The 14,161-nt window shown below is 36.0% G+C and overlaps 1 protein-coding gene across 1 annotated transcript; it reads left to right on the plus strand.

Annotated features, from left to right (window-relative positions):
* Positions 1-5,322: 5,322 nt before the first annotated feature.
* On the plus strand, positions 5,323-6,009 carry LOC110802759 (uncharacterized). Its single transcript, XM_022008207.1, has one exon. The coding sequence runs from the start codon at positions 5,323-5,325 to the stop codon at positions 6,007-6,009; it is 687 nt and encodes a 228-aa protein (XP_021863899.1).
* Positions 6,010-14,161: the final 8,152 nt, after the last annotated feature.

Raw genomic sequence — 14,161 nt, forward strand, 5'->3', positions numbered from 1 at the left:
CTAGATTTTAATCCCTAAAAAATATATGTAATCGGAAATTAATTTGAATAATAAATTTTCGATTTTTCGCCTAAATTTAGTGAAATAAATATGGATTATTTATTTGTCGTTAAATTTAAAATACAAAAGTTATTAATTTTTATAAAACGATCACAAATATTGCACGCATGAAGCAATGGAAGCTAAGTGTTACCCTTAAGGGGTGTTGCATAGTGCGGGCATGCGACGACGAGCTCCATGCAGTACGAAGCAATGAGCAAGCACGAGCATGCGCGGCGGGCACAGGCTTGTGCGGTGTGTGCTGTGCGGGTGATCGAGCAAGGCGACGATGCATTGTAGCGCAAGGCAAGAGGCGAGGCAGCATCACAACGATGTGAGGCAAGGGGCGAGGCAAGGCAAGAGGCCAAGCCCCCCGCCAAGCGCGCGGCAGCAAGCACAACAATGGGCTGGTGCGTATCTGTGGTGCGTCACTCGGCCAGCAACAAAGCAGGCCATGGGCGTTGTCTTGTGCACGCGGCCCATGGGTGCTGCGGCGTGGCTGCTTGGCGAGGCGTGGGCTTCGGCCTACGGCCTTGCCTTGGCACTTTGGGCCGTTTTGTTTTTGTTTCAGTTGAAAAACGATTTTAATTAAATTTAATTTCGTAATTTAATTTTGATTAATTTAATTATTATAAATTATTTTATACTAATTATTTTAATAAAATTAAAACCTTGATAAAATTTAATTAATTAATTCTAATCAACTGGAAAAAAAATTAAGGGATTTAAATATTATTTTATATGAGCTTTAAATTTTAATTAAATTTGTAAGTTTCTGGTTGGATTAGGAAATACAATTTTATGTTTAAAATTAGTAAAGCATGTAAATTCTTGGTTTTAGTGGGAGCTTTTAGTCATTAAACTCTTGATTAGGTCTATATTCCTTTAAGGTTAAAGCAACTCGATTAGAGCTAATAAGGTTGAATAATTTGTAGATTGTTGGAACCTTTGATTAGTTGCTCCAAATGTATAAGTGATGCATGATTTTTCTACTAACTTGCTATGTGGGCCATTCATTGATAAATGAATGGGTGAATGGTATATTGTAAATGTACTGTTTTGCAGGTTATGGAAAGTGACTAGTATGGCCCAAATAGAATAATAAATATGGTCTACGTACCATTAATTTGAATGTAAAATTGGTCTTATGCACCAAAGTTTTTATTTAAATATGGTATGCGTACCATCAAATAGTTGTAATTAGTTTTAATTATAGCATATCCTATTTGAAGAAAATGGCGCCTCCCATGGTGAAATTCAAGACGGAGTTTCCAATCCATTTTCAAAGACGGAATTCGAAGTTGAAGCTTCAAGATGAAGTCGGACCATACTAGATCACATTTAAATCTTATGCATGATTTAAGTTATTTATTGCTTTAAATATGTCTTAATAATGCATGAGATTATGGCTTGATTATGTTGCATGATTAAGGATTTTAGTTCACTTAAAATCTAACCAACATAGTAAGAGCCTTAAGTTCCAAACTTTAAAAATTGAGTTAAAATGTGCCATTCCAAAATAACACTTACTTCGATAACCTTTACAACAATCTAAGTAATAGTTTTCCGCCATAGCGAGGTGTTACTTGCTGATTCTAAAGTGGTAAGGTACACAAATAATTGTAAGTACATGTTAGTTTTGGTAAAACTCAACGATACAAGTAAGGAGTCCTTTTATGTCGTGGAAAATGGGATAGGTTTACCTAATAAGTCCTTAGACGTACCTATCAACCAAGAGTAGTTTCTAGACTATTAGAAAAGGATTTGCTTACCTAAAATATTTTATAATTGAGTCTAAATACATAATGTGCTTAATTCTTCAATGATTTTGAGGATCTTGGATTCATTTTATTTACACGAGCCGGAACAAAACGTTTCGAATAAAATGCCAATGACTTGTTTAAATTGCATGTTTTCTTTTCAAGTTATTACTAATGATAAATGTTTAGACTTTGCATGCTTTCAATGTATGTTTTTAATTATTGTTTATAATTAAATATGTTTACTGCAATAAATCCTTTTAGTAAGGGTAACAGTAAATTTCCTCGATTGGTAGTGAATCCAAGAACGATTCACGGAAATGAGAGAAAATGAGCAATTTAAAATGTACGTTTCTTTTAGCGACTTTTATGGTTGTTTTCGAATATCAAAGTCGAATGGAAAACCGATTGGTGCTTGTGAATTCAAAATACAATGTAGTTTTGAGATCATAAAGCATTGAGTTTAACACTCATCTTTACCAATGGTTAACAACCTATTAATTTTTTTACCCATTTAATTCTCGAATGAGTCTAGTCCCTAGACATTCGAATATATTGATGCTTAGAGAACTTTAGAAGCTTCTGGTAAGATCATCTAGTTGAAACAGAATATTCAACATAAATAAAATGGTAAGAACTTTGTTGGAGTGACATTGACATGTCTAACAAAGTATAAAAGTCAATACTAGAGAAGTAAATTCTTAAGACTATAAGAAAGGGTACAAGAAATAGGAAAACAAGGAACAAATAAAAGGAATTTACGATTCCGCTTCTACCTATAAGTTTGTGTTTAAAGAGAAGTGACCTAGCAATCAAACTTCCTTGGTATCGTATACCACTTGAGGTTCTTACTTCGGTAATAACTCAAACAATGGAAGCTAGGCTACACTAATGACCTACAAGTGGGAAACGAAGCATGGAATTGCTACATTAGTTGTAGGGTCATCTAGTTTGTTTTTAATTAAGACCTTTCAAGGCTGGAACTTAATGGCTATTTTGTTCCATAATCAGCATACCTAAATTTCTGTTTTCAAACACAAAAAGACTCACATTCAAGAAAAATAAAAACAATGTTTGTTTGTTTATTTGAATGAAATGGTCATTTAAGGGGTGAGTCATGTATTCTTGATTAAAACAAACAACTCTTTAACAATAAGAATTTTACTAGGTTCAAATCAATATCTTGATTTGAGTTCCACAAACCTTTAGCATTGTTGCTTAGACCATGTCGACAAGCTAACAATCAAAAGCTCTATTTTGATCGACTTTTGAAAGTAGATTGATTTCTAGATCAATTCAAGACAAGCTAGCTAGTCTTACTTGTTGAAAGTAACAAAAGATATGAACTATTGTTAGAACACCTAGACAATAGAGTTCAAAGTTAAAGAAAGATTTTATGACTTTATTATTTTAGCTGAATTAGGGTGAATATAGGTTTATTTACTCAATGGGATATAAGTTAGAATCTGTTTGGCTAGTTCAAAGATTAAGAAGTATAAAATCTACTTGGCATGAAATCATAAAGATCTAGGTTAGATCATGATGATGATTACTTGAGACCAAAAATGATCATCAATGACCGTGTGTTGTAATTTCACGATCTAGCTCCATAAGATATGGTATATCTACGTTGGAATGATCTAAGTCAATTGGTACTTGATTCGATTAATGATGAATCATACAGATTTTTCCTATAATTTCTATAAAACAAAATGCTCAACTACCACCAAACTAAACCAAATTCGTCAAAGCTATTGAAAAGTAAATTCAGAATATCTTTTCAATAATAATATATATCTAAAGAGTAGCTAAACTCAGTGGGAGCTTAGTGTTTGTTATTCAACAAACTAAGGCCCAAGTATAGATATATGTTTCATTGTGATTTATTCAAATGAGACACAAGGGTATTGTTTCTACTACAAATTTTTGAGAACATAATGTTTGTTTGCTCGAAATAATGTCCTTTTGGAGATTCGTTCCCAAAATGATAAGTGGGAGAAAATAGACCTCGAAAATCTTCGAGGCGAATAACAAACATAAACGGGCGTTCAGGAGGATTTTCGAAGTTCTTCTAAAAATCCGAACATTTATTCTTTAAGGACTTTAGAAGTGGCTTTAAAGAATGGATATCTCTTAGAAGACTTTACAAGTGCTTCAAGGAGAACAGAATATTCAAAGGACTTTCAAGTGTCTGTTGGTATTCTATTGTTTGATGTTCTATACCCAAGTAGGCATAGAATTCAAGTCACTGAAACTATGAGATTCTTCTATTAGATAGTGAAGAAACCTACAACTTGCAGTCAAACTATTATCATATAGATTAATGAGTTTGTGACTTGTTTTAGATGGTTAGAGGCTATATATAGACTCAAATGTTTTAGATGGTTAAAGGCCATAAAACAGAATCAATTTTTTGATGACAAAATTGAAATTTTGTTGATTTGCAAGAATAGATTAACACCTATTGGTTGCAAATTGGTTTTAAGGATAAAAACCATAAAACATGGAATTGTGTCTTCACACACAAAGTTAGATTAGTTGCTAAAGGTTAAAAGTAAATTCACGGTGTGGATTGTGTTGAAACCTCATGCGAAATGGTAATGCTCAAGTCTATAAATCAAGCAATGATTGCATATTGGTACATATTGCAATTGGATGACAAAACATATTCCTCAATCAAATGTTGGAAGAAACTATGTACATGGCATGTCATAGGATTTGTGGATCCAAATAAATGCTTGAAAAGGAAAGCTAGCTTATGAAATCTAGGTACAAATTTAAGCAAGCAATTGGGAATTAGAATTGTATTTTAGTGAAACTAATAAGTATTTTAGTATTTTATATTATCGTTGTACGGAGTAATAGTTATTGGACAACTGGTAAAATACAAAACGAATCTTTTCGGATAAAGGCTGAGTTTCTTCCTGCCCAAGTTTTCTCTCGGCGCACGATAAGACCCTCTTCCTTATCATGCGCCGTCGCCATGGCTGGCAAATCAAAAGCTCGGAAGAACTCCACGAAACCTAAGGGACCTGTTTCTGACTCTCAAGCGAAGAAGACGAAGTCAATGGACGAAGTTCTTGGTGTTTTGGCTATGGAGGTTGAATCGGATGATGATGGTAATCACTCGGTGGAGGATACGAATGCTTTGGGAGATGAGAATGTGGTGTTATCTCCTAGAACCTCACTCTCGGAACTGAAATCTCGATCGGAATCGCATCGTACATTCTCGTCGTGGTTGTCGGTGATGAAGTCTGGAAAACAGAGTCAGGTAACCCCCATTCCTATTTTTCAACCTGATTGTGATACAAACTTGCATAAAACTGAAGATATTGTTTGCATTGAATTGGATGATATCCAAGATGAGGTGGATTACTGGAACTCAGCATTAATTTGTGCTGTTTTCGGTGCTAATCCCCCCTTATCTGTTTTTGAGGGTTTTTGTAGAAGAATCTAGAAAGATCTAGGGATTGATAAAATTGTTGCTATTGAACATGGTGTTTTTCTGGTCAGATTTTTCACTATGGAAAATCGAGATAAAGTTCTTGCTGATAATAGACCCACTTTTGATAAGAAACCTGTAATTTGCAAACCTTGGCACAAGGACATTGTTGATTTCAAAGATGAAGTCAAGGTGGTTCCTATTTGGATTCATTTGAAACACCTAGATCTTAAATTTTGGGGAAATCGTAGTTTGGGTAAGATAGTGAGTTCTATTGGGGAATTCATCCAAGCTGATCAAGCAACCATCAATAGGGACAAACTGCAATTTGTTAGGGTCCAGGTGGAAGTTGCTTTATCTCAGGATTTACCTGACTGTGTGAAATTCCAGGATGAACATGGTATTTTGAAAACAATTAAGGTTGGATATGAATGGAAGCCAATTGTTTGTGAACATTGCAAGTTACTTGGGCACCTTGCTGTGGACTGCAGGAAGAAAAAAGGGAAGAAGGTGTGGGTGGCTAAAACAAACCAGACCATACAACCAGTTACTAGGGACAGTGTTGTTCAGGATACTGGTGATGGGGATGAGGGTTTTGTACAAGCCATCAACACTTTCCAGATTAGACAGGAAAGCATTTCACCAGTTGTGGTGGCAAATTCTTTCCAGATGCTGCAGGATAATGGGGGTAACATAGAAGATACCATTGATAGTGGTGTAACTGCATTAGATGATGGGGGTGGACTACCTCCTGATTCTAATGGATAGATTGGTATTTTGGAATGTCAGGGGGGTGAATAGGGGCACTAAACAAAAAGATGTGAAAGCCTTTTTGAACTCTAACAAGTGCAGCCTGGTTTGCCTCCTTGAAACCAAGGTCAAAGCCAAGAATTTGGGGGCTTTGTACCTTAATTTGTTTGCTGGTTGGGCATTCACTTCCAATAGCATGTGTCACCCTGGGGGTAGGATCATTCTTGCTTGGAATCCATCTGAATTTCAGGTGAATCCTTACTTTTGTTCTAGTCAGTTAATTCACTGTGACATCAGTACCAAAAATGGTACTACCTTTGCCTGTTCTTTTATATATGCTCACAACTCTCAGCATGAGAGAGTTTCTCTATGGAAAGATCTTTGTACTCTTGCTGGAAACATCAATGGTGCTTGGATCATGATGGGGGACTTTAACTGTGTGCTTAATACAGATGAAAGGGTAGGTAGTGCTGTTAGATTGAATGAGATTCAAGATTTCCAGAATTGTGTCAACTGTTGTGGAATAGAGGATGCAAAGTTGAATGGTAATTTCTTTACTTGGAACAATAAACAGCAAGGCAGTATGAGGGTTTTCTCAAAACTGGATAGAGTCATGATTCATCATGACTGGTGCACTCAGTTTCCAAACACTGAGGTATGTTTTAAAAATGAGGGTTATTTTGATCATTGTCCTGGCATCATTTCTGTGTATCCTCACCTTGCTGTGGGGAAAAAAACCTTTCAAGTTCTTTCCTATGTGGCAAGCAGCACCCCAATATAATGAAATTGTAAAGCTAGCATGGAACAAGAATATTCATGGTACCCCTATGTACCAAGTGGTACAGAAATTGAAAAATGTGAAAATTGCTTTGAAAAAACTGAATAAGGAGGGGTTTGGAGATATTGAAGCTTTGGAGGCTAAAACTGCCCATGCCTTGCAATTGCTCCAAGATGAGTTGCATCTTAACCCTGCTGATAATGTGATAGCTGACAAAGAAAAACAGGCTCAACATGATTATATGGTGGCTCATAAAGCCATGATTAGCTTTCTTACTCACAAAGTTAAAGATAGGTGGGTTAAAGAAGGGGATGAGAACACTGCAATGTTCCACAAATCAATTAGAAGAAGACAGATGCAGAACACTATCCTGTCAATCAAAGACATGAATGGTAAATGGACTACTGATCCAGGGCAAGTTCTAGTTGTGTTTTTGGATTACTATAAATGGCTTCTAGGAACTAAAGGTGGTGATAGAACTCCAGTCAAGCAGTCAGTAGTGAATAAAGGGCCTTTGGTATCTGATGATATGTCTTGTATGCTGTCTAATAGCTTTTCTAAAGAAGAGATTAAGGTGGCTATGTGGGACATTGATGGTAGCAAAGCTCCTGGCCCTGATGGGTTTGGAAGTTCTTTCTTCAAGGGTGCTTGGGAGGAAGTGGGTGAGGATGTGTGTAAAGCTGTGCTGGATTTCTTGAACACTGGAAAGTTGTTGAAAGAAATTAATGCTACAAGTATCACTCTCATTCCTAAGGGGAAATGTCCAGAGAGTGTGCAAGAATACAGACCAATCTCTTGCTGTAATGTGGTGTACAAATGCATCTCCAAGGTTTTCTGTAACAGATTGAGAATTGTTCTACCTGAGGTGATTTCCCAGAACCAAGGTGCTTTTGTTCATAGCAGGTTTATAGCTCATAACATCATGGTATGTCAAGATCTGGTGAAAGGTTATGAAAGGAAAAACAACTCTGCAAGGTGTCTTATTAAACTTGATTTACAGAAAGCTTATGATTCTGTTGATTGGGATTTTATAGAAGAAATAATGGTGGCTCTTAATTTCCCTATTCATTTCACCAAGTTGGTCATGCAATGTGTGAGATCTCCTAAATTTTCTTTATCTATTAATGGTTCCTTACATGGTTTTTTTGAGGGGAAAAGGGGGCTCAGACAGGGTGATCCACTGTCTCCTCTACTTTTTGTGTTGTTCATTGAATACCTTTCTAGAACTCTGGTGATGGTTGGTGAGAAAAAGGAGTTCAGATTTCACCCAAAGTGTGCAGATGTCAAACTTAATCATTTATGTTTTGCAGATGACATAATATTGTGTTGCAAAGGAGAATTTAAATCTATTCACTTGTTGATGCAAGGGTTTCAGCTTTTCTCTATGTCCACTGGTTTGAAAGAAAGCCCCTCCAAAACCTCAGTGTATGGTTCTGGTATGGATGATCACACAATGTAGAGAATACTGGAGATGACTGGTTTTGCCAGAGGTGTTTTTCTATTTAGATATCTTGGCATACCAATATGTTTTAAGAAGATAAGTGTGGCTGATTGTGAAAAAATTGTTGAGAGAATGTGTTCTAGAATCCAAAGCTGGAGCCATAAAAACCTCTCGTTTGCTGGCAGATTAACCCTGGTCTAGTCTGTGCTAATGACTATTCAGACTTATTGGGCTCAAATCATGATTCTCCAAAAGTGCATCTTGAAAACTGTCAATAGTATATGTAGATCTTTCCTCTGGAATGGTGTTGCAGAACATGTGGGGCCTGGGAAAGTTGCTTGGAAGCAGTTGTGTAGTTCAAAAAAAGAAGGGGGTTTGAGGCTTATTAATTTACATGTGTGGAATACAGCTGCTATGGGCAAGCATGTATGGATGGTAGCCTCAAGAAAGGAGAATGTGTGGGTTAGATGGGTAGAGTCAGTGTATCTCAAAGGAGGGAATTGGTGGAATTACTCTCCTAAGATTACTGATAGCTGGTACTGGAAGTCCATCTGTCAAGTGAAAGAAATGAAGAAGCTGCATTTGTCTGAAGTTCAGTTGTGCTCATTGACTAAATATTCAATTAAGTTGGCTTACAGTCAGCTTGTTTCTCCTAGTGGTAACAAGATGTATTGGGCTAATGCTATTTTGTGTAGACTAGCTCAGCCTAAACACAAATTCATCTCATGGCTAGCAGTTTTAGAGAGACAAAGTACCAAGGATAGATTGAAGCTGTTTGGGGTCTCAGTGGATGATATATGTCTTCTGTGTGGTGTTGAAGTGGAAAATCACAGTCACCTGTTTTTTGGTTGGCAGTATAGCTTAAGATGTTGGAAGCAGATTGCTGGTTTCCTGCAAATCAATACAAGTATCAGAAGCTTGCCTCAACTGATTAAATGGATTCATAGGAGAAAGTTCACTAAGTTCAGGAAAGGGGTGTTGTTCACCTTTGCCTGGTGCTTAGTGTACCATATTTGGAAAGAAAGAAATAATGCACTGTGGAATAATCAGATTAGATGTATTGATAATATTTGTAGCCTAGTCAAGTACACTGCTAGCAGCAGGGTTCATTCAGTTTTACCTCGAGCAATTAGCTCAAGGGATCACAGTTGGTTCATCACCCTCTTAGAAGGGTAGTTTTGTTTGGCTTAGTCCTGTTTTTTGGCTGTTTGAGTGGAGCTTGTTCCACTTAACTCTTGATTTGTAAATGTTGTGCATAATATATACAATACTTGCTTATAAAAAAAAAGTATTTTAGTTTCATAAAATATACATGAATCTTATAAATGTATAAGAAGTTTAGTGGGAGTACGTAAAAATTAATTGGTCCTATGTGTACTACACATATCTCTCTATTGTGAAAGAACACTCAAATTCTAATGACTTAGATTTGAAATTATTCATCAATGATGGACCAAAGCGAAACTTAGTACATATTGGGTATTAAAATCTATACTCAAAAGATCTTAGAATATTGTTTTGAATTAAGTAATGGCATTTACTAAATCAAACATGAAAGACTCCAGTGGAGATATTCGAACCATGTGAATTGAATAAATCTAAGTAATGAATGTTTGAACTATGTATAAGCATTTACTAAGTTAAACATCAAAGAATCTAATGAGATTCTTCACCTATATTATATGCCAAAGAATTTAGCTGGATTTAGTGTCTACTGAAATTGGATAGCTAAAGTTACATGAATAGAATTCAATTGGGAATTATTGTGCAAAAGAATTTATCATGTATGATATAATATAAGGATTGCCAAAAATGTATCGTATGGCTCTAGGCATGACAAACATATACCAATCTCTATTGTTCTAAGTAAAGATCAACTAGATTGAGATCAAGAAAAACTTATGGTACTTGAAAAGGTACATAGGAATAGTTCTTGATTCAAGGAAATAAAGATATGCTATATATCAATGTTACACGCATAAACACTGGCAAATAATCAAGCAAGATCCCTTTGGAGTTAACCATTGGCAAGGACGACCTACAACGCATCGTGTTTTGAAATGGCAACATGGATTGAAGACTATGAGTTATTATGTGGGAAATTAAATATTAATTTCTGTGTTCTAAGTTACAGCTGGAAAGTATTCCGCATATCCATGAACTGCTTGGATAAGCCAATCCAAACAAAGCGTCACTAGCAACCTATACAGTTGAAGTACAGTACTTATTGCCTAATAAGCAATGAAACTGAGTTGTTTACGTTAAGAGTTCTTCACTGAGCTTGGGTAGATCACATGTCTGCTGACTTGATGGTTCTTCATTGCAAAATGCGTAGAACCACTATTGAATACTAGATCACATAATATACAAACTCAAAAGATCTTATCATCCTATCTCGAAAGACATTCGATGAAAAAGGATATTAAGATTGGCAAAGCATGATTACTAAACCTATGCAACAAGTGAAATACAACACTCACATTGTGGCACTGGAAGTCAAACATAGCTTTGAATTCCATTAATTGTTTTAAAAATGGGTTAGAGCCCCATGGTTGTAAAACATTGGGGTTGAACATTTATCATATATGAAAATGTATTTTCATATTCCATTTAATCTTGGTTTAGTATTAAATGATGAGTCCTTTCAATTTGACGATATATTCAAGATAGACTGTCTGGACCAGTCATGTGACTAAGAAAGGTCTATCAAGTGAACTTGAATGTCAAAAGTTGAAAATGGTCCCTGGTCGGAAGTTTTCTATAAAGGTGGACGCATAGAAAACGCTAGACTACTAGAATGCAAGATGACTAGTAGTTCTGTTTCTTGAACTATGTGGACATGGCAATGTCACAATCATTTGCATAGATACTTACTTGAGAAGATTAGTATCAGACAGACCTATGAAACTTTACTATAAGAGATGAAAATCTGTCATAAGTAAATTACATTACATTATTAGACACTAATCCTCAATACCTGAGTGATTTGAGATTACTTGTTTGAGAACTGGTTACTTTGACGTTGTCATGCGTCACACCGTAAAATGAGACTATAACGACAACGCTCAGGTAATCACCTATCAAACGAAGTCTAACCTCAAGATCACAAGATTGGGATTGTCCTCCCTTAAATCAGGATAAGATGCTGAAAGTTGTACAAGGCCACTCGGAGAGCTAGAAACTGAAAAAATGCATGGCCGTGCTCAGATGAATCATAGGCTATGATTATCTGTTTAATTGATCAGTTGAACTCTGAAACCGAGAAATACCTCTGTACATAAGAAGGATGACTACTCTTACCTTATGTTCATGAGCAGGCATCAAGCGACAAAGAAATTAGGAAATGCACACTTGTCCCTAAGGACAAGTGGGAGACTGAAGGAAATAATTCCCTTAGTCCAAGTATGCATTCAATTCTAAGTCTAATAAATGTGGTTCAGTATTAATTAACAAGTTAATAAATTCAGTGAGATCAAGTGAGCTGAATGCCTAGTTAGAGGCCGCTTCAGTTCAAGTGGAATTAATAATATTAATCCACAACTTACTCTTGACTGAACCCGTAGGGTCACACAAATAGTACGTGAACGGATCAAGTATTTAAGTGAATATATTATTCATTAAGTACTCCATTTATGAACATTCGGAAACGACGAATCTCGGTTCCAGTGGGAGCTGAAATCGTCAAAAGGCAAAGTAAAGAATATTCCGGAAATGAAGATGTTGCCGGAAACGGAAATATGGTTCATGATGGAAATATAAATATTATCCAAGTCGTAGATTTTGCCGGAAACGGAAACATGGTTCGTATCAGAAAATATTATCGGAAATTGAAATATTGCCGGAATCAGAAATATTACCGGAATCGAAAATATTGTCGGAATAGGAAATTATTACCGGAATCGGAAATATTAACGGAAACGTAAATATTGTTCGAAACGGAAATAAATTCCGGAATCGGAAAACGAATCGGAAGCTCGACGAGCGACAAGCTGGCAAGCGAGCCGGCTCATCACTCAACGAACAAAGGCCGCACGCACATCGCAAGGCACAAGGCCCAACGCCGACGCCGAGCACAATGCCCAGGGCCTAGAAATGGTGCTGGCGTGTTGTGTGACGGGCCACGAACAAGCAGCAAGCAATGGGCCGAAGGCTAGCAGCGAGCCTCGCTTGGGCCAAGCCAAGGAGCGCGCCAACGTGGGCCTGCAAGGCTGCGTTGGTGGGGAGTTCCTTGTGCATCAAGGCTTGTGCGATTTCTTCTGCGCCAAGTAACTTGGGCCTTAAGAAATCAGTTTTCCTATTTCTACTAAAATTAGATATTTGGATAGATTTTAAACACTTAGTGTTTAATTAATCCTAGAATTCTAATGCTACTAATTAACTAGAGTCCTAATAGGATTTTAATTGAATCCTAGTAGAATACTAATTTCTTATTTCCTACTCTATAAATATGTGATTAGCATACACAATTCATATACAACTCATAACATATACTTTACATAGATTGTGTTCAAGGGAGAACATAATTCATATCCTAACCCGAGTGCATAAAACCTTAGTGAATATCCTAGTTATTGGTTGAACCTAAGGCGGATCCGAACGTGCTGTAAACTATCTATGAAGGGGCGACACTTGGAGCTCTAAAGACTTGTTCTTGTTCGGTTCGAGAGCAGCTAGGGAAGGCACGCATCACATTGTATGTATCCTAAATTATGCTAATTGACAATGTGGAAATTAATTTGCATTCCTGGATTTATGGTTTTTCCGAATGAATTATATTGTTTATATTGTTCATAACCTAACATGAAAATCTGTCTAACAATCCAAGATTCTTTTGTGTGTGTAAAGAGAGTCACTGAGGGCAAGGAGACAAATTATGTAGACGAGATTCAATCCCAGGTCTTGGGTACCATCTCCTCAAGTCTTTACCAACTAAGCTAGTTGACAATCCAAGATTCTTGCGTAGGAGCATTCATTTGGGTAATTACCTACCTTTTCTTCCTTGTTCCCAAAAAATGATATCATCGGTTTAGAAATACTGGTTCATTAATAATCATGTTTTATACATGACAGTTTATGTTTACCTCCTTTTTTCATAGTAAGTTCAAAAGGTCTTACCAACATAAGTTGGTGGAGTTGGTGGGAACTCATCTTGTGACTTGGAGGTCATAGGGTTGGGCCCCATCAACTATGAAATGCTTGGTAATGGCTCAAGCAAAGACCTGTGTAGCTGGACTGGTTAACCTGTGATAGATGTTGGTTTAGTAAAGTCAATCTTCTTACCTAATAAAAGAAAAAAAAAGTTCAGAAGGTCTTGCACGCACAATTTATTGTACACCAAGTTTTTTGTAACTTTTAATATGTTTTTTTTTAATGATAAATATTGATTGATAAACATTTTAAAGGGTTAACTAGTTACATCTTTTTTTACTGATGATTTTGAATGAATATTTTTTATTAAAATTAATAAAAATTATCACTAAATAATATACTTCCTCCTTTCCTAAAATATCGCACAATGGTTGAATTTTACTCCTCTAACACATTACTTAGGCTGAATATCTCAAATCGTGTTCAATTAAAAATTATAAAAATTAATATTTAGAAATATATATTGATATGAATCTAACATGACCCCACATGACTACAATTTTATTACGTACGAATCACACAAAATGACCAAAATCGTAGCGTGAATAGTGTGAAAAATAAAATGGTGCAATATTTCCGGAATAGAGGAAGTATAACTTTTACCTATATTCGGGGTAACATAATTCTTGTACACCACTTGTAACTAAAAAAATGTATAGTAAGTTTATATTTACCTCGTTTTCCTGCGATGTAGTTTATTAGAAAAAAAAAAAGTTGTTTTCAAGTAATCTATACTAATATTTTAAAACACAATGTTTGCATAAAGTGATGTCACCTGTCATCTCTTTTACACTATCGCCGTT

This window comes from Spinacia oleracea, chromosome 6 (assembly GCF_020520425.1).
Source record: "Spinacia oleracea cultivar Varoflay chromosome 6, BTI_SOV_V1, whole genome shotgun sequence".
Taxonomy (NCBI): Eukaryota; Viridiplantae; Streptophyta; class Magnoliopsida; order Caryophyllales; family Amaranthaceae; genus Spinacia; species Spinacia oleracea.

Bases quoted from the DNA above. Each gene is read 5' to 3' on its own strand.
- LOC110802759 (XM_022008207.1), top strand. From the start codon at position 5,323: ATGGAAAATCGAGATAAAGTTCTTGCTGATAATAGACCCACTTTTGAT.